The sequence below is a fragment of the Lissotriton helveticus genome, chromosome 8 (assembly GCF_964261635.1).
Source record: "Lissotriton helveticus chromosome 8, aLisHel1.1, whole genome shotgun sequence".
Classification (NCBI taxonomy): Eukaryota; Metazoa; Chordata; class Amphibia; order Caudata; family Salamandridae; genus Lissotriton; species Lissotriton helveticus.
This window is the reverse complement of record NC_136069.1, coordinates 1421239158-1421257781: the sequence shown is the minus strand read 5'-3', so window position 1 is coordinate 1421257781 and position 18624 is coordinate 1421239158. Positions and strand designations below refer to the sequence as shown.

The 18624-nt window shown below is 41.1% G+C and overlaps 1 protein-coding gene across 1 annotated transcript in view; it reads right to left on the bottom strand.

The window, feature by feature from the left end:
* Window positions 1–18624, bottom strand: part of NCAM2 (neural cell adhesion molecule 2) — an 808853-nt gene that overhangs the window by 447050 nt on the left and 343179 nt on the right. The window contains exon 8 of the mRNA XM_078658362.1: window positions 12696–12883. Coding sequence (XP_078514488.1) covers window positions 12696–12883 — 188 coding nt within the window. The remainder of the gene's footprint in view (window positions 1–12695; window positions 12884–18624) is intronic.

Here is an 18624-nt window from a genome sequence, read left to right as displayed (position 1 = left end):
ACCTTTTTCCTTCCAGGTTAGTAGTTGGGAATGATACTTTTTGGTCCAGCGTTCCATGGGGTTGGTTTCTAACCTTTGGTAATGCTTTTGTTTCTTGAATTGTCGATAGGCCTCGGAAATATATTGTTCTCGATTTTGTATGACAATATTTCCGCCTTTATCCGCCACCTTTATCACAATTGTTGATTCTCTCTTAGATCTTTCAATGCTTTTTGTTCTGTTGGCGTGAGATTCCATGACCCTTTTTCATATCCTTTTTTTTTTGTTAACTGGTTCATCTCTTCCACAACAATTTACTGGAATAAATCGATTTTATTGTATGTATATATTCACTGAAAAAAACATAGGTTTCAGCCACGTTATAGTTAGGAATTAGCATTTAAAAGACCTTTCAAATTCACTGAAAAAACCATAGGTTTCACCCATGTTATAGTTAGCTGGACATTTCTCTCATACCCGACCATTGAAATTGCCCCATTATAGTTAGTTCAGCTAACTATAACTCGCGCGCCCGCATTGCACTGCTGATGACGTCACATATTACATCACTCATTACATGGTAAGTGACATCACTGATGACATCATTCACTGAATGTGTGTCTTTCTGAAAAATAAATGTTTTTATATATGTATATCTAAAGGTCGATGGAAGAATAAATGGGTAAATAAGTGTCTAAATGGATGTTTTTTTGTAAATTTCATTGTATAACTGACTTCTTAAGTGTATCTTAGTGAATACATGTATTAGCGAGTAATGTTTACATATGTAAATATCTGTATCAGTGTCTCACTTTGTGTATAAGTGGCTGCATGGGTTGGTGAGTAGCTACACGAGTGTCTATATGGGTTATTAGTTGGTTTTTTGAGTATCAGAATGAGTGTCTGTATGGTTTGGTGGCGGGTATTACTTAGGGCACAGATGCATGAATGACTGACTCACTGTTTGTATGTGTTTTATAGACAGCATGTGTGCAGGACTGTACGGGTGGAGGAATGTGTGTATGGGTGTGCTAGTGAGTGAATGACTGCCTCAATAGTGTCTTTATGAGTAAGTGCATATGTTTTAAACTAGTATATGTGAGTATTGATGTATATAAGTAAGGATATATGACAGTGACAGATTGAACAAGTTCCTGTATAAATAAGTATGTGTTGCTATAACTGATTGTTTAAGAGAGTAAGTATGTGTACATTTCTGTAAAAGTAAGTGTAGTGGTGTGTGTTTAGCTGTATTTGCAAACAAATGGATTTATTTGCATGTGTGAGTATGTGTGTGAGTATCGGTGTGTAACAGGATGTATAGGTGTATGGGTACATATGATGAGTGAGTACATGTTTAAGTGACTATATAGAACTGTTGGTGGATAAGTGGATGTGGATGTAGATGTTGGAACTACTGAACAGGTTGTTGTAACTGGTATTGGTATCTCCATTTTTTTTAAAACTTTAGTATTTATTTTTGAATGTGTGTATCAAAGGTTATATTAGGGTGAGAGGAGGTCTGCCACTTTTTCACAAGGATGATGTCATCTGTGATGTAATTTGATATGTCATCAGTTATGTCATCAGTGATGTCACTGACCATGTGATGAGTGATGTAATATGTTATGTCATCAGCAGTGAATTGTGGGCGCGTGAGTTATAGTTAGCTGAACTAACTATAACGGGGGAATTTCAATGGTTTTGTATGGGAGAAATGTCCAGCTAACTATAACATGGGTGAAACCTATGTTTTTTTCAGTGAAAATATATATCTATATATATATTCACTGAAAAAACCATAGGTTATAGACCATATATAGTTAGGAAATAGCATTTAGAAAACCTTATTTTACTCACACAAAACCATTGAAATTCCATATATAGTTAGTTGCACTAACTATATATCGCGCACCTGCAATCCACTGCTGATGATGTCACATATTACATCATTCATGACATGGTCAGTGACATCACTGATGACATCACTGATGACATCTCAAATGACATCACTGATGACATCACTGATGACATCTCATTTGACATTACTGATCACATCACTGATGACATCATTCATGTGATGATACAATGAACCTCTTCAGACTCTAATATAACCTTAGATACACTCAGTGTAAACAGACACTCACAGACTGTCACTCATCCATGGAGTTACTCACACACCTAGTCAGTCTTGCAAAGAATCAATCACACCTCGATTTCCTCAACTATATAGTTATACACACCTTACTTATTGGAACATATAATAACACATATTTACTCTGTTATACAATCCCTGATACAAGTTCACAATAATCCATACAGCCACTCACACATTCACTGGCTCTTATGCACAGTTATTTATATATGTCAACTATCACATGTACTGTGTTTTACATATGTACTTACTTTGACATGTAGCACTGAGATATCCATTCACTCACCAATACACTCATGCACACAGTCAACCGCCCATACAGATGTTTCCACATGCACTTTTGAACCCATACATCTAGTGAATCAACTGCTCACACATCTATGCACAGAGTCATACACCTCCCAGACACCCACACACACACTCAGTCTCCCATACAAATACTTGGGCAACTAATCAATAACCCATATAGTTAGTCATATAGCTAATGATCAACACATGCATCAGATTACAAAACAACAGACACAATGATGCACAATTTAAAACAGTTTAGTCACTAACCCATGCACTCAGTGAGACACATTTAATCACTCACTTATACAGTCAGTCATGCACCTACTAAATCCTTCATCCAGACACTTATACATCCACTCATTCTTCAATATGTAAGACATATTTTAACTTTACAGAAGCATACAGTCACTGGATGTTGTCATCAGTGATGTCATCAGTGATGTCATTTGAGATGTCATCAGTGATGTCATCAGTGATGTCACTGACCATGTCATGAATGATGTAATATGTGACATCATCAGCAGTGGATTGCAGGTGCGCGATATATAGTTAGTGCAACTAACTATATATGGAATTTCAATGGTTTTGTGTGAGTAAAATAAGGTTTTCTAAATGCTATTTCCTAACTATATATGGTCTATAACCTATGGTTTTTTCAGTGAATTTTCAAGGTTTTGTAAATGCTAATTCCTAACTATATATGGTCTATAACCTATGGTTTTTTCTGTGAATTTCATTGGTTTTTTAACAGCTAATATCTGTAGCTGTAAAATGTATTCTTCTTTAAATCCAAAAATATATTTTATATGTTTATGAATAATTTTTTTTTAAAATATTTTTTTTTCTTCGTTCCCGCTTCGCGAATCGGGAAGCTTCCCGTTAGCTGACCTTGATGCCGCGAAATAGACCGCGAGCCGGTAAACGTTTCTTTACCGCAAGTGCCGCGTTAGAAAACAACATCGTGACGCCTCCCGTCCGCATGACGTTCCACGTTGTCGCTTGATACGTCATATGACGTGCTACGTTAGCAAACTGGTACGCGAAGCGAGTGCCAAAGCGCAGGTTTCTGGAAGCAAACCGGGAGGCCCTGCAAAGCGCTTAACGTAAACACAGCAAGTCATGTGACTTGGTAATAACACTTTTCATTGGTTCATTTCACTTTTGGTTTCCTAATGATGTAACACTAGGTCATATAATCTAAAATGAACACTTTTGATTGGTTGAGAACTCTTGTTTTTCCCAAATGATGAAAATCCCTCCTTCTTTCCTCACTCTGACTTTCATCATTGTGAGAGAAAGACCCTTTGTGATCACTGAGCAATGGCTTCTTTAGTAGCTTCAGCTGGTGCTTCCCCACCACCTCCACCACATCCAAGGAAGAGTGGACCACCTGCTCAAGTTGTAATTCAACAAGAAGAAGAAGAAGAGGAACAGGAGGACGAGCACGAAGAGAGGCAGTTTTTGCCTGAGCAGCCCAAGACGTCTCACCGGAAAGAAAACTTCATTTGGCAATTTTTTAAAATTCCCAAAGGTCAGAAAAAAGTAAATGCAAGATACGTAACTTGCCTTATATGTCAAGATAGACTGTCCAGAGGGACCGACAAAAAATACAGTTTCGGAAACTACACAATGCATCGCCATATGACTAGGTGGCATCCTAACAACTACAGTGCTGCACAGTTTCGGAACGACCTAGATAATCTCCCTATTATGGCCAGAAGATCTGTTGTACCGGAAGTAACGGGACCAGAGGGCAGGGAGATGGTGCCAAATATACAAATGAGATTTGGTGAAGTAAAACACACCTGCGTATTTTGCGATGGATTCATTTCCTACGGAGAAAGAAGCATCACTCTGATCAACAGAGCTATTGACTATCATATGCAAGTTTGTCCGAAACGCCCAAAATAATAAATACTTCTTTTTTTTGTTTTGTTGCTCCTGTTGAGCCCTTTACAATGAATCGTTTTCATTGCCCCCTCCAAGAAAACCCCCAAAAAATATAAAACTGTTCCGAAAAATTCAAAAACAGTAAAAAAATGTTCAGAAAAATAAAAAAAAAAGTTCTTTTCAGAACTACCTCCCCGTTATTAAAAAATTGGTACAATATTTGGAACTGTGCCAACCTCTATTTCTCTTAGTTCGCTTCCTAGTTCGCTCGCTGGTACGCGAACTGGAAGCGAACCAAAAACAGTAAGTATAAGGGAAGGAAACACACACTTATGTTAAAAGAAAGACAGCTATAGGGGAGTAAACTAGAGATACTATTACCCATAATCCACTACTGATGATGTCACATATTACATCATTCATGACATGCTCAGTGACATCATCAGCAGAGGATTGCGGGTTTTTTGGCAACATGCCTTATCCACGGTTTAATAACGCTGCCTTTTGCTTTATATAAGTTTTCAAATTGTATGAAATATATACCAATAGGTCTTTATGAACCTTTAGGTAGTGCTTTTGTTCATGAGGTCTGGTCGCTTCCATACACATACAGATGTTTCAAAGATGATCAAGAAGTTTATCTGAATGGAGAGGAATGCACTGAGACGCCAGATCATTCACTAATGTGTAGGCACATACAGTTACACGATTCATGCAACAAACACCGACCAATTATGGCTTGCGTGTTGCAAGGCACGCCAGTTCCTGCTATCATCCCCACGTTCAAGTTGTTGGAAAATGGTAGTTATTTGATGCTCAATAATGAAGATTGTTCTGAGTTAATTAAAAAGTATTCCTTTTATCGTAACAGTAAGTGAACGGGTTATTTGCTGCAGAAATGTTCTATTTCCTCCCACACATGAACATAGGGAGTTTTCAATCTGGCCACAAATACCAACCTTGGGACACGTTTCAACGGCATGACAAGAATAAGAGCTCTTTTGTCTCAGAGAGAGGTGGCCTTGAGTTCGGCCCGTGAAACTTTCGTACTTCACATAGCGAACACCCGTACACAGGTTTGCCTTTCAATTTCAGCAACATGTTTCCGACTATCTTTAACGCATCCTCCACAAAATCCCTGGCACACTTTTTTAAAGTTGTTACCAGTGGTCTCGTGACTTCATTTGAGAAAATCTTTGGAGTCATCCCTGCTCCCTTTCATTCCATTTTCTCCACTCTGGTTCGTGGATTGCATTTTTACTTGCATTACCAGCGGACGCTCTTGTGCTTTTTTACATTTTTAAATATGGATGTCCCTCCTATGCAACCTCCGACCCTGCAGCTGCTGACACTGTTCCGCAATCGCATGCTAGAATATTATGGCACAATGCCGTTGGCGATATTAAGCACGGCATATGGATTATCTTTTCGGTTCTCCTACTTCACCTGTGTCCAGCCTGTATTTCACTGCCTGACCTGTGATTGCGATTGGGCCATTGATTTGTGTCTCTGCGGACCGGTTTCTCCTGACGTCGACTTTAATCAGCTGATGACTCCTATCATTACTCACGAGTTGATTTGTCCTGGCGAAAGGATTATGGCTGTGGCATTGATGCATGGACTACTTGGTCCCTGGAATTTACTGGCGGCAGCACAGTCTTTCTTGGAACACAGCTTTCTTGAAAACCCACCGAGCTGTCCTCTGATGGTGATAGAGGATCCGGTGCTGGGAGAGCACGTATGTTCTTTTCCGCTTTTAAATTGGATGGCTGAACTGTTTTCGGATGAAGACGGTGACTTCCTATTGGAGGCTGTTGCAGCTTATTTTGCATACACAGTTATGTCATAGACCTTTTTCATGTTTGATATGCTGAGTACTAGCATTTCATTGACAATTCATTGACTTATTTGTCAAGTTTTTATTATTTACCTTGCCTATTGGCTTAAGACTCGATAAAGTACTTGGCTGTTTTATTTTTCTTTAGCATTGAATTTTCCTAGTTTTTAATGCTTTACCTTGCTGACCGTCCACATATAAACTTGCAATCTGCTCTCATGAGATGGCACTTCTATTATCTTATTCAGTTCGTTTCCGGATCATGAGGAGGTGTCATCTAGGTCCTGGATATCTTTACACCGTGTTAAGTTAGCATGGGCTCATTACCGGTTTAAACGCCATTTTTCCTTTTTTGCAACTTCTGCACACGACACTTAGTTGTTGCTTTAGCTTTCCACCTAGTAGTTCATCGTGGTTTACATGAGAATAATATGTTATTGGTCTACTATCTGCTTTACTTGTTAAACTATATCTGTACAGCGAGTGCTAAAGTTTCAAGAACAACACGATACAGAATTGTTATGAGGTCTGATCTCCACGACTTCATACTCATAACATAAGTGCAACTTCTGCCAATTCTGGGCATGAGGCGGGTTTTATATTGCTTTGCCGAACACACATACACAACAGTTGATGCGGTTCACATGAAGAGAGAGCTGGTGTATGCTGATGTGAATCCTTCAAATCTAAGACACTAAAGTATGGACACGCCCTAAACCAACACAAAGAGACCTTCTTAGCAAATAATATAATATGTGTATTAGGGAGGGTGAGATATAAGCAGCCGCGGGCCGTGGAGGGAGTTACGATGGGGCAGGGAGGCGGGGAGGGGGAGAAGCAGGGTGGAGCCCTCTCTACCTTGCCCCTCCCCCTCCCCGCCTCCCTGCCCCACCGTAACTCCCTCCACGGCCCGCGGCTGCTTATAAGTGTTGCTAACTCTTATTCATTTACAGCATGTTAACATACTGTCACCATTCGCTTTTTATGTACTAGTAACTATGCTGGTAATTTTGCTACTGATAATATGTGTACTTGTATTCTCCACCCTGCTTCTCCCCCTCCCCGCCTCCCTGCCTCACCGTAACTCCCTCCACGGCCCGCGGCTGCTTATAAGTGTTGCTAACTCTTATTCATTTACAGCATGTTAACATACTATCACCATTCACTTTTTATGTACTAGTAACTATGCTGGTAATTTTGCTACTGATAATATGTGTACTTTTATTATCTAAGGTACTACGCCTGAGAAGACGGCATTAGTAAATAAACATTTCAAATACACATGTGTTCTTCTTAACTCCATGTTCTGGTTTCTAAGAAATATATAACGACCGACTGTTCATGAGTTCCACGTATCCTGAGGTACTATAAGTTCATATTCTGGATTGTCTAAACATTGAGAGTTTGTTATATCCAATGTGACACTGTACCTAGCTTGCTAAATAGTTTTTGATTACTAACGTGAGTTTTGGGACACCCTAATTCGCCGAGGTTCCAATCCTCTGTCCACAGTTCTGTGTGAGAACAGAAACCCTGCGACAGGGGCACCCCCGACCCTTGCTGGAGCTTCATCACACTTGCGATACAACTCCAGCAATGCGCCACCTTTACGGCACAGATACATCACGCATCTGTGCTGTTTTTGCCCCATGATGCGCCGCATTGTAAATGCAGCACACCATAGGTGACGGAACAGCGGCACAGAATGACTAACACATCCCTGGTGATGCGCCAGTCATCATAAATCTATCCCTATGCTTCTTATCTTGTTAGAGATGAACCGCCATATGTATCATAAAAGTTATTTGCATTTCCTAAATAGCGAACTTTAAGGAATAAATAGCGATTCTTTACCATTCCTAGTTTGCGATGAGCTATTTGCTAATTAGCCGAATGTAGCCCAATGAAGCCCAATGTAGCCCAATGTAGCCCAAAGATGGCCGCCAGACACACAAAAAAACAAATGTAGCCCAAATATCAGCCAGATGTAGCCCAACTATAGCCCAGTGACAGAATGACCAATCAGCTTCGCAAACCTCCGTTACGCGAAGCGGAGCGCTGTTACAGATATATATCTTTTTTTGAACGTTAATTTCTCAAAATCCACTGGAGCACATATATTGAGACCTAGCAAAGGCACATCGGGCTACCAGTCCCTAATATTTTACCAAGTTTCGTGCAAATCCATTCAGCCGTTCAATTATTATTTTTATTATTTTTTTTTGCCCCGCGGGGCCCTTTTAAAACCTCCACATCAAACCTAGGGGGTCAGCGAGGATCTACTATGCCCCCTTATAGTTATTTCCCCCTTTGTTTTGACCTCCTCTTGTCTCTCGATCCTACCGAGAGACAAGATGGCGGCCGCTACGGACTGTTTGGAATGTTGACAGACGCCGGAGAACCAATCAGCTTCGCTTCACAAAGCTCCGTTGCGCGAAAAGTCCGCGAACCAGAGCGCTAACCGGTCCGCTGTTACAGATATATATCTTTTTTTAAACGTTAATTTCTCAAAATCCACTGGAGCACATATATTGAGACCTACAAAAGGCACATCGGGCTACCAGTCCCTACAATTTTGCCAAGTTTCGTGCAAATCCATTCAGCCGTTCGGGCTAAAAGTGAGGCCAACCGCCCTATGGAAAACTCAATGTTAAAAACACGTTTTGGGACCCCCCTTTTTTCTCGGCCCCCACTGGACGAACCCCCCCCAAATTTTCAAGGGCTGCTCAGAAACAAAATGTGCCATTTTCCTGAAAATTTCAGCCGATTCCGTCCACAAACGCCAAAGTTATTAGACATAGAATTTTCAAAAAACCCATAGAGAAAAAATCCTAACTATATATACCTACTGGCGACCGCCAGTAGGTAATATATATATATATATATATATATATATATATATATATATATTATATATATATATATATATATATTTATGTATATATATATATATATAAATAAATGAACAAAAATGTGATCCCATTAGCTCGATGAGAGCGCTCAGCAGCGTGTGCCAGCCCAGGGGTCGGACCCAGACCCACGAATTATTATTTTCAAACAAAGGAGGCGGCGGTGACATCCACGAAAGAAGGATCAGAGGCCTGAGGAGAGTTCAAGGAAAACCAAGCTTTATTGGGCAGTACAGGCAATGATGGCGAATGCATTTCGGCATAGAGCCTTCCTCAGCGCCCTGCATTGCGGATTATTCTTCATCCCAATGTCCCAGTCCTGCATCTCTTTCTGTTTTAACCTGCAAGCTCCTCCTCCGTGCTGTAACAGCTCACCTGTTGGCTGCCGCGGTAAATGCGCGAACTCCAACTCCCAGGATGCAATGTGTTGATGCATCTGGGTCGGCGGTATGGAGGATTTGTGTCGAATTACACCAGACTTGTCAGGAATGTGCCGGTGGGAGGTGAAGTGATACCGAAGGAACTGCCAAGGTCCACAGGGCCTTCCTTGGGCCCCCTTGAGCTGCTGCTGCCCTTCATTCCAGGTAAGCATTTCGGCAGGGCCAGCCATACAGCAGCACAGCGTCCTGATGGAGGTACAATGCCTCACTCCGCCTGAGCCGTCCTGGAATAAGTGGCTGACACCGGGCCTCTCGGTACCCCGAGTCATACAGTCGCTACAGAACAGCGATGGTTTGCCAGTGATATTCCGTGTTGCTTGACGCAGCAGGGCCATCTGGACTGCACCCCTGGCTGGTGCAGAAAATATGGCGTGACATCCCTCCACGAAAGAAGAATCAGAGGCCTGAGGGGGAGATCAATGAAAACCAAGCTTTATTGGGCAGTACAGGCAATGATGGCGAATGCTTCTGAATGCTGTGAACTGTGAGTGGCTTGAAGATGTGGTAGTCCATCGTTTGATACAGCATTTCTCTTAAAATGTTCTCCTGGCGGTTTTGATTATCTCCATTGATGGCTACGAGTTGAGTGGTTTGATTGTCAACAAGTTGCGGTTGGTAAACATAATGTTTCCAAGATCTAAACCTTCTGAACATGTATTGGAGTTGAACCCAAAGTTTCTGACCAGGCAAATGGGCATGGTAAAGGGCCCCAAAGGCCAATATAGATGGCGCTAGCTTTTTTCTACCCACGCACAACTTTCAGAGGCTGCTACAGGCTCTGTCCTCAGTGAATTACTAACCGGAAGTTTACATTTGCCTTCTGTGTTTCAGAGCTTCACTCACTCTAGCACATGCTCTAAGATTGAAAGCTAGCACATCCCCTAGACAGAACATTTGAACAAACCAGGAATGTGCATCTGCTTACATAACAGCTGCTGCTTTCTGAGTACCTGTAATATTCTTTATGAGGATTTGAATACCACCATATCCACAAAAAAGAATTTGAATTACATTTTATTCATATCAGCAAGGACAGGACTCAGCTGTGATACCATGACAAATGTTGGCACTACAGACTATCACCATTACTAACTACTAGCATTGATCTGTCTGACCAAGGATATTGTGCTATTGTTAATGTAATGCTACTACTACAAAAATAGGTGTAATAATAATAATACAGTTCTTTTACTTTACTAATGGTTCTCATTGTACTGTAGAAATATGTTCCATATAAAAATGTATTTCATTCCTCTTACTAAATCACCCTGCTGTTTCGCTTGAGATTTTGAATCAAATAGGAGACATAATTAGAGAATAAAAATAAAATACAAAATATAGACGTGCTAGGAAAGGTGATATTTGAAACATGGCCTTCAAAGAAGTGGCAGAAATCTGCCTCACAAAAATGTTTGTGTATGTGTGTGTGCCTTACATCTGTAGAAGGTGAACGGTGTAAACATCGAAGGTAGGAGTATTGAAAAGTAAATTATATACATTTACTTAAAAAGTACCGACTCCAGAGGCACGAGAAAACATAGGTTTGAGATTAAATGCAGCTGTTGGAACACTTAGGCCCATCACACTCCGAGTGCTAGCCTGAGTGCAAAACCTAAGTACAGTTTGTGTGGGGCTCTGCATGTAACAGGAGCCCTATCATTAGAGTCTGGAGCCCTACCATTATGCGCTGCTCTGGCAGTGCAGAGCCGAGCTTTTGTTTTCCTGCCATTAAGGTATCTGAAGTATATACACAGAGGTTGAACTTTCTCACAGTTAATGTGTGGACATTAAATAGAACAAGCGACATGCTGTATTCAGTGTTTTCATGCATTAACTTGATGAAATTCAGAGTTATATAGACTTTGGACACCTCAAAGACAGCTAGCGCAGCTCATCATGATACTGCCTCAGGTGCACACATAGCGCAGATTTAGAGTTTCTGTCCTTGCAGTGGGGGATAGAATGCAAATCAACTCCTACCTTTCTGGGCTGTTTAAAAAAAAGGAAATGTATTCTGCTTGCCTATCACATGCATGTGTCAGGTTTTCCCTGCTAGAAATCTTGCAAGAAAAAGCATCTTGCACCTAAGGTACATTCAAGGTTTGCGTGTTTGGGATCCATGCAGGATTAGCATCCGAGCTGTGATCATGGATAAAGGGCCTGATGTATCATTCTCATTCGCCAACCTGGGGTCTTCAATCAACTCAACAGCTGGTTTGCGGATGGAAATGCAATTTGTGATGTAACCTATATACTACTAGGTCGTATCACAAATCAGCCGCACTATTGAAGATTAAATAGGCAGACCACAATTTGCATCCCCCTGTGCCAGTGCATGAATAGAGACCTTCAAGGAACAACAGACTTCCGTTTCTGCATTTGCTTTCCTAAATGAGATTTTTTTTATCTACCGATGTCAGTTGAAAGCCTTGTGTGCTGCTTTAAAAAAAAATAGAATCATGTTGGGAAGCAATCAGGGGAGCAGGCAGTGGTCCTCTGGACATGATTCTTGAAGGGAAAGTTCCTCAAGGAACCATCTTGCCATTTACGCATCAGTTTCAACCAAAAGTTGCGGTTGGTAACTCCTCAATGGTATGTAACCTCTGGAGGGTGGAGAGATGCCTCTTGTATGCCCCCTCATTTTTGTGATTCGGTACGTATTGTAAAAGTCCATGAGTTAGAGTTTTCTGACCCTAAACGTACTTTTGCACTTTAAGGAAAGCCTTACAGAGTTCGCGGACACTGTAATTTTGTGAATGAAAGGGTCTGCAACCACACCTTTGAATATCATGCTCCAAGTGCCTTAGGAATAAATGTCTGGAACGAATATTCCAGTTTTGCTAACACCCTCTAAATCATGCAGGGTTTGCTGATATGTGCTACTCACAGGTGACTCTTGGAACATTGCAGAATCTGAGAGCTTGGTAGCAATGCTCTGTACATTGTAAACATACCTGGGTTCACATAAAATATGCATTGGAATCCAAAGTGGTGTTGAGCAAACATGACACTTTGAATTTTTCACGTGATTCTCTTTCTGCTCTTGAGATAAACTGAATAATTGTTTTTTGTTCTAACCCAGTAGTTCAACATGAATCATGGCTTTCTGCAGCACAGAAAGTTTAATGAAATGACCTCAACCAGTGAGCCAAAAATGCGCACTTTTAGATTTCCACATCGCATTTTAATCTTACCTCTAATAGCATTTTAGTTTCAAGGCCATAGGTTTTTTTGTTGGTGGAATTATTTGCTGGTAATGCTAATTTTCCTCGCTTCCACGAAATTGATGCTGGCGGATTAGATGCCACATCACAGCTGATGTTAATTGGATTTCCTTCCCAAGAATAATACGTTGTTTGATTTGAGACAAACTTTGGTGCATCTGAAAGAAAAAGAAACAAGTTTGTGACTTCAAACGCTTGGACTGAAAAGCCACCCTGACATATTCACATTCCGATGTATTAGTCAACACCATAACATTCCGACTTGAGTCCTTTTTGCAATAATGTCACACTGGAGATGCCCATTCCGAAATTATGGTTCGCTGTTCTAAGCACCGATTTTTATTAAAAATGCAAATATAACTGAAAATAAAAACATGAGCACCTTCCATCTACTGCCATCAATTATATCATGCCAAGAATATTGTCTGAAAAATGCCAACGGTTGATTTTACTTCTGTATTTTGAATAAACTTGGTTTACTGTCATTTCTTTCAAGAGTCAACTGGAAACCCCCAAAATATTGTCTTTACTTTATTTCAATAATGAGAACGTATCACTTATGTGCATCACTTTGGGAGGTGAGGCATTTAAAGACTCAAAATATGAATAGCACAAATTGATAATTTTGAAAGCTAACATCTCTCAGTTCTGAATGGCCTGTAGTCTGATGATAAGAGCGCATTTGTTATGTGAAATAACCAATTGGCCCAATGCCCTCTTACCTTTTCAACATTTCCATCCTCACGCACATGGATCACTTCAGACATTGCCCTCTATAAATATCCATAGGTTAGGATTCCATTAAGGGAGCCTTTGGAGACAGCTGTCATATCACAATGTGTTTCTTAGCCATGATCAATAAAAGTGATTACATCTTGAGATCAATGTTATCTTTGGGTGCCTAGGCCTGCCCCAACAACTTGGTGCCAAGCCAAGCCCAGAGGAGCCAAATATTTAAAGTGTTGGATGGGGGATCACTACCATCCCATGTAAAAAAAAAAGCATCAGTCTATGCCAAGTATATTTACACCTGTCCATGCATCTAATTTAGGGCAGCAGTTTTCAAGTATATTTGGTTACAGAATATTTGACTGATTAATCAGTTTGAATCTGCAATTTAATTTAATTAATTTAATTTAATTAATTAATTTAATTTAATTGCGGGTTTATATAGCGCTAGGAATCGACTCCCGGAGGAGTATCTCCACGCTTCGACCGCTGGGGAACCCGTCCTGGCTCACCCTGAAAGATGGTCCCTGATGGGTATCTCTAAGGTGCGACCAAGCATCCCCGGCGGTCTGGGGGGGCCGTTGTGAAGATGAGGCAAGCTGATGCCCAGAGTTGCAGAGTGTGGTTTCTGACTAGAGTAGGCACCGAGGCGAGAATTATCGAGTCCGCTGACCCTGGTCCACGACCCTGCCGCGTCGGGAATCGAACCCTGGTCCCGGGCCGTTCTCTGCTTACGGGTCTGCCGCCTCTAACCAGTGAGCCACACTTCTCCACTTCGCAATCGCATGAAAGTATCATGATACACCAGATTATTAGAGTAACACTCAGTGGACTTCCTAAGGACCTGAAGAAAAAAGGACAACTCTTTCAGACAGAAGGAAAACTAGTATGTATCTCTCACCCATCTCATGCTCATGAGATGAAGGCCATTCAGAGTCAGATAAACCTTTCAGAATATTTATAATCTACATGTAAAACTGCAAAATCCAGTGCCAAACCCTAAAACCAGTAACCACTCAAGTACTGTTTTTTTTACAACGGATGAGCATGAATTATGAGCTATTATCCTACTCGTAATATAATATTTGTTGTGATGATTATTATAGCCTTATAGCCCGCCGTAGAGGGCTATACCGGCTATTAAAGGCCCTCTTCAGCGTTAAAGGCCCCGAGCCGAAGGCCATCAAGGGAGAAGGACTTTAATAGCCGGTATAGCCCAGCTACTAGAGGGCAGAATGTTCTAACAAAAAAGAACAAAGCCTTATGGGAGCGAGAGGGGATTGGAATCCCCTCAGGTTCCCTGAAGCCTTTGTTCACAGCCAGAGCTGTGAACAAAGAAGCATTGGAATGTCGGAGCTCCAGGCTTATACCAGCGATTATAAGCCCGGAGCACTCCATTGTTTTCAATGGAGCTCCCAACATTCCAATGTTCTAATAGAAAATAAGTGTAAAAATGAATAAAAGGGAGATCCCTAAATACATCCCAATCATATTTCATTACACATGCCTAATGTATTAGTTTAATTCCTATCTAAATTATAACTATCTATTATACTGTATAGTTAATTTAGGATTTTTATCCTAAGATAGGTACAGACCTCCAAACCTTTATGGAATAAGGCCTCAAGTCAAAGATTCGTCTGTCAGCATCCATCAACCAAAAGGACAATCTGCTTTGCCCCACCCTATTTAGAAATATATTTTATATCTTTTTCTAGCATGGTGGTGCCAGAGCAGGAATTCTTGTATTACAAAGGCTGGGTATAATCATCATAGAAGCCCCGCCATTGGTTGTATGGGCCTTTGTTACTCGACGAGGAGAGTGGGTAATGAGCTTTCATTTAAATTCATTTCCATAGATAGTGTAGACCAACAGGAACTTCAGAGGAAACTACAAAGAGAAGAGCAGTGCGATTAAGGGGATGTATTAATCCAAGGTACTAGTTCATTAAGAATTAGATTATTATTCATTATTATTACAGATTCAAATGATCTAGAAGTCGATATTTTAAAATAAGGTAAAACTGAACATTACAAAAATTGCAAATAGAATGCAGAATATGCAACATGTGGGTTTTATAAAGGAATCCGCTAATCTAAATTAAGTAAGGATAAATCAGGAAAGGCCATTTAGTCAGGCAATTAAGATACAGTGTCAGCTTCAGAAAACTTAATGAGGGTTTCTGATGAGAGAATTGTAATGCTTAGGCATGAAGCCTTTGCACTGAAGCAGTGGAGAGTAACCGAGTTGAGAAGATCCTTCTCAGTTCCAAGTCAGCAAGCAACCCCGGGGTTTGCATCTAACTAGTCTAAGAAACATACGCTATTATAATATTTAAAAAAACCCACTAGTTCTAACATTTCAGAGTGTTATAACAATTGTGCACCAATCATTATCCTTCAAGCTCTGTGGGAAAGTATACTCTGATATTCTTCAGACTTTGAGTGCCATTTGTCCCCATACTTAACTGCCATCTGTGTCCATACTTGAGGGTGGCCCAGGGAGACTGCTCATCCTGCCCACTAAGGAAGGGATCACATCTGGAGCATAACCAGGCGAGCGAGAATTAACTGGTCTCTTATACTCCCTTGGGCTAACCCACGAGTTGGACATGATTGCTAACAATAAGGGCAGACCAGTTCATCCTACATTCAAAGGGAGAGGTTGTCACTTGTTTATTGATTTTATTTTTGTTTACCCTTTACTAAAAAGAGATGTATCCAATTTTAATATTCAACACAGCACGTACAGTGATCATAAACCACTCACTTTAGTGCTTGCTGTCCAGTCGCAGCTGCAAGTATTAAATAGCCGGGTAGGGGGCTCTTCGATTGAGATGACAACCAAAGCAGAAGGCTGAGATGGGCCTAGATAGACACTGTCGCTTTTAATATTTCCTTATTTGACAAGGGTTACCAGGAAATACTGAAATGTTTAGATTCAGGCGTGGAAACGGTAGAGTTAATAGAGGCCTTTAGGAATATTGCAAATCTGGTGGATAACTTGCTGAAGTCCGCAACACATGTGCCCAGTGGGGGCGCTCCTAAGCGGTTTGATAGTCAATGCTAACAGGCTTTAAGAAAGTTAAAAGCAGCACTTAAGCAGACACCAAGGGACAGGGAGCGGGTGGCGGCTTGCCGTATAAGTTATAAGCAAGCAGTCAAAGGCCGAAAAGGCCAACTCCAGCGCTCAGCCTGGGTGGAGCTTACCAAGGCGGCAGAATTGAAAGACTCTGTCCGCTTTTGGAGAGTGATTAATAACCCATGATTTATGGATTCGAACAAGCCGGGGTTAACCAATAATATTCTCCCAGATGAATGGCAGCTACACTTGCAGGGATTGTATAACCACTCACATAGACTGGTCGAGTCACAGACCCGAATACCAATATCAAATACTAATTTTGTGATCCTCTCTTTGGATAAAGTGAGTCTAGAAATTGAGGGCTGGATCAGGAACAAGGCACTGGGACCAGATGGGATCCCACCAGACCTCCTTCGCAGTAACAAGGAGGTCTGGGCCCCACTCTTAACCAGGGTATTGAATGCTGCAATAACTTAAGCAATGTTAGCATCTTGGTCCTCTGCCATCATTGTGCCAATCTTTAAGAATGGCGACAGGGACAGTCCACACAGTTATCGCCCCATATCCTTGATAGATGTTTCAGCGAAGGTCTTGGGGCGGGTGATTTTAAACAGGTTGATGGATTGGGCAGAGGATAAACACATTATTACAGATGCCCAACATGGGTTCCGCCCAGGGAAATCCACCATAGACCAATGCATTAACCTGTATCTCATTACTGCAAAATACACAGTAGCCAAGTCAGGGGCGTTATACCTAGGCTTTATGGACCTCACTGCGGCCTTTGACCACATGAACCGTCGCAAATTGTGGGTAATCATGGGTAAACTTGGGGTTGGACCCGGCGTTAATAAACATTCTTCAATCACTACACTCCAATACTACAGCTGCTGTTAGATACACACAGCAAGGGAAGGTAACATACTTTTTTATATGCACAAGTAGGGTCGGACAAGGAAGCATACTAGCACCTTTTCTGTTTACTTTATAAATTAACGGCCTAGATTCCACCTTGAGCGTCATTAAAGCAGACCCGCTGAGAATAGATGCAAGAGCGGTTCCGGCCCTGCTCTACGCAGATGACCCGGTGCTCCTTGCCCGCACCCCAAATGGCTTGCAACTTTTAATTAATGGTTTTGTGAAGTTAATGGAAAACCTGATGCATGTCCCCCAATCTTTTAAAATAGTATGTCATGGAAATGGGGAAGAAGCCAAGTAAATCCTATAATTACACCATAGGCTCTCACAACCTAGGCAAAGTTCCAACCTTCGCATATTTGGGCATGTATTTCGACGGTCATTTAAATTTTAAACATTTACCGGAGGAGAAGTGTTTGGCCCTGACTAGATCCACAGGTTCCATTGCAAATTTTGCATGAAGGTTAAGATTTTGGACTCCAGGCATGATTTTAAATGTATGCAATTCAATCTGTTGCTCAAAGGTTTTATATGGAAGCGAGGTGTCGGGATTCGCCAAGGTTAATTATTTGCAAAGGGAAGAGAATAAATATCTGAGGGGTCTATTGAAGGTCCCCCATAGTACCCTGGCATTAAGTGTTTATGAAGACATGGGGATCAATTATATTTCTGTCCTGGTAGTAGTCAAGTCCCTTCTATGTTGGCTGAAGGTTTGGACAAATGCAGGGGCGGGTCTGACAAGGCTGGTAAGCCAGGATTCTCTTTCCCTAGACCATGCGTTGAAATTTCCCAGGATAAAATATGTCAGGGATTCTTTTTCTATTTAGGGCATTCAGACTTATTCACTAAACTGGACAAAATAGTAACTCAGGACATGGCTGCCATTAAAGATTTGTATATGAAGTTTACCATGACACAACGCGTAGCCACTGAACTCGCTAAACACACGGTGAGAGACCACAGTATAGTTAAAACAATCCAGGGTATAGAACCATATTTAACACTATTGATGAGTTCACATGATAGACTTTTAATTACGTGTTTTAGATTACATTTTATTAATCAGTTATTGGCGGTACCGGCTGCTTTTATTATGAACCCAGAAGAGAGAGGGCCCTGTGGCTGTGACAATAGGTCTCCACACGATACGCTGCAACTAGTTCTTCC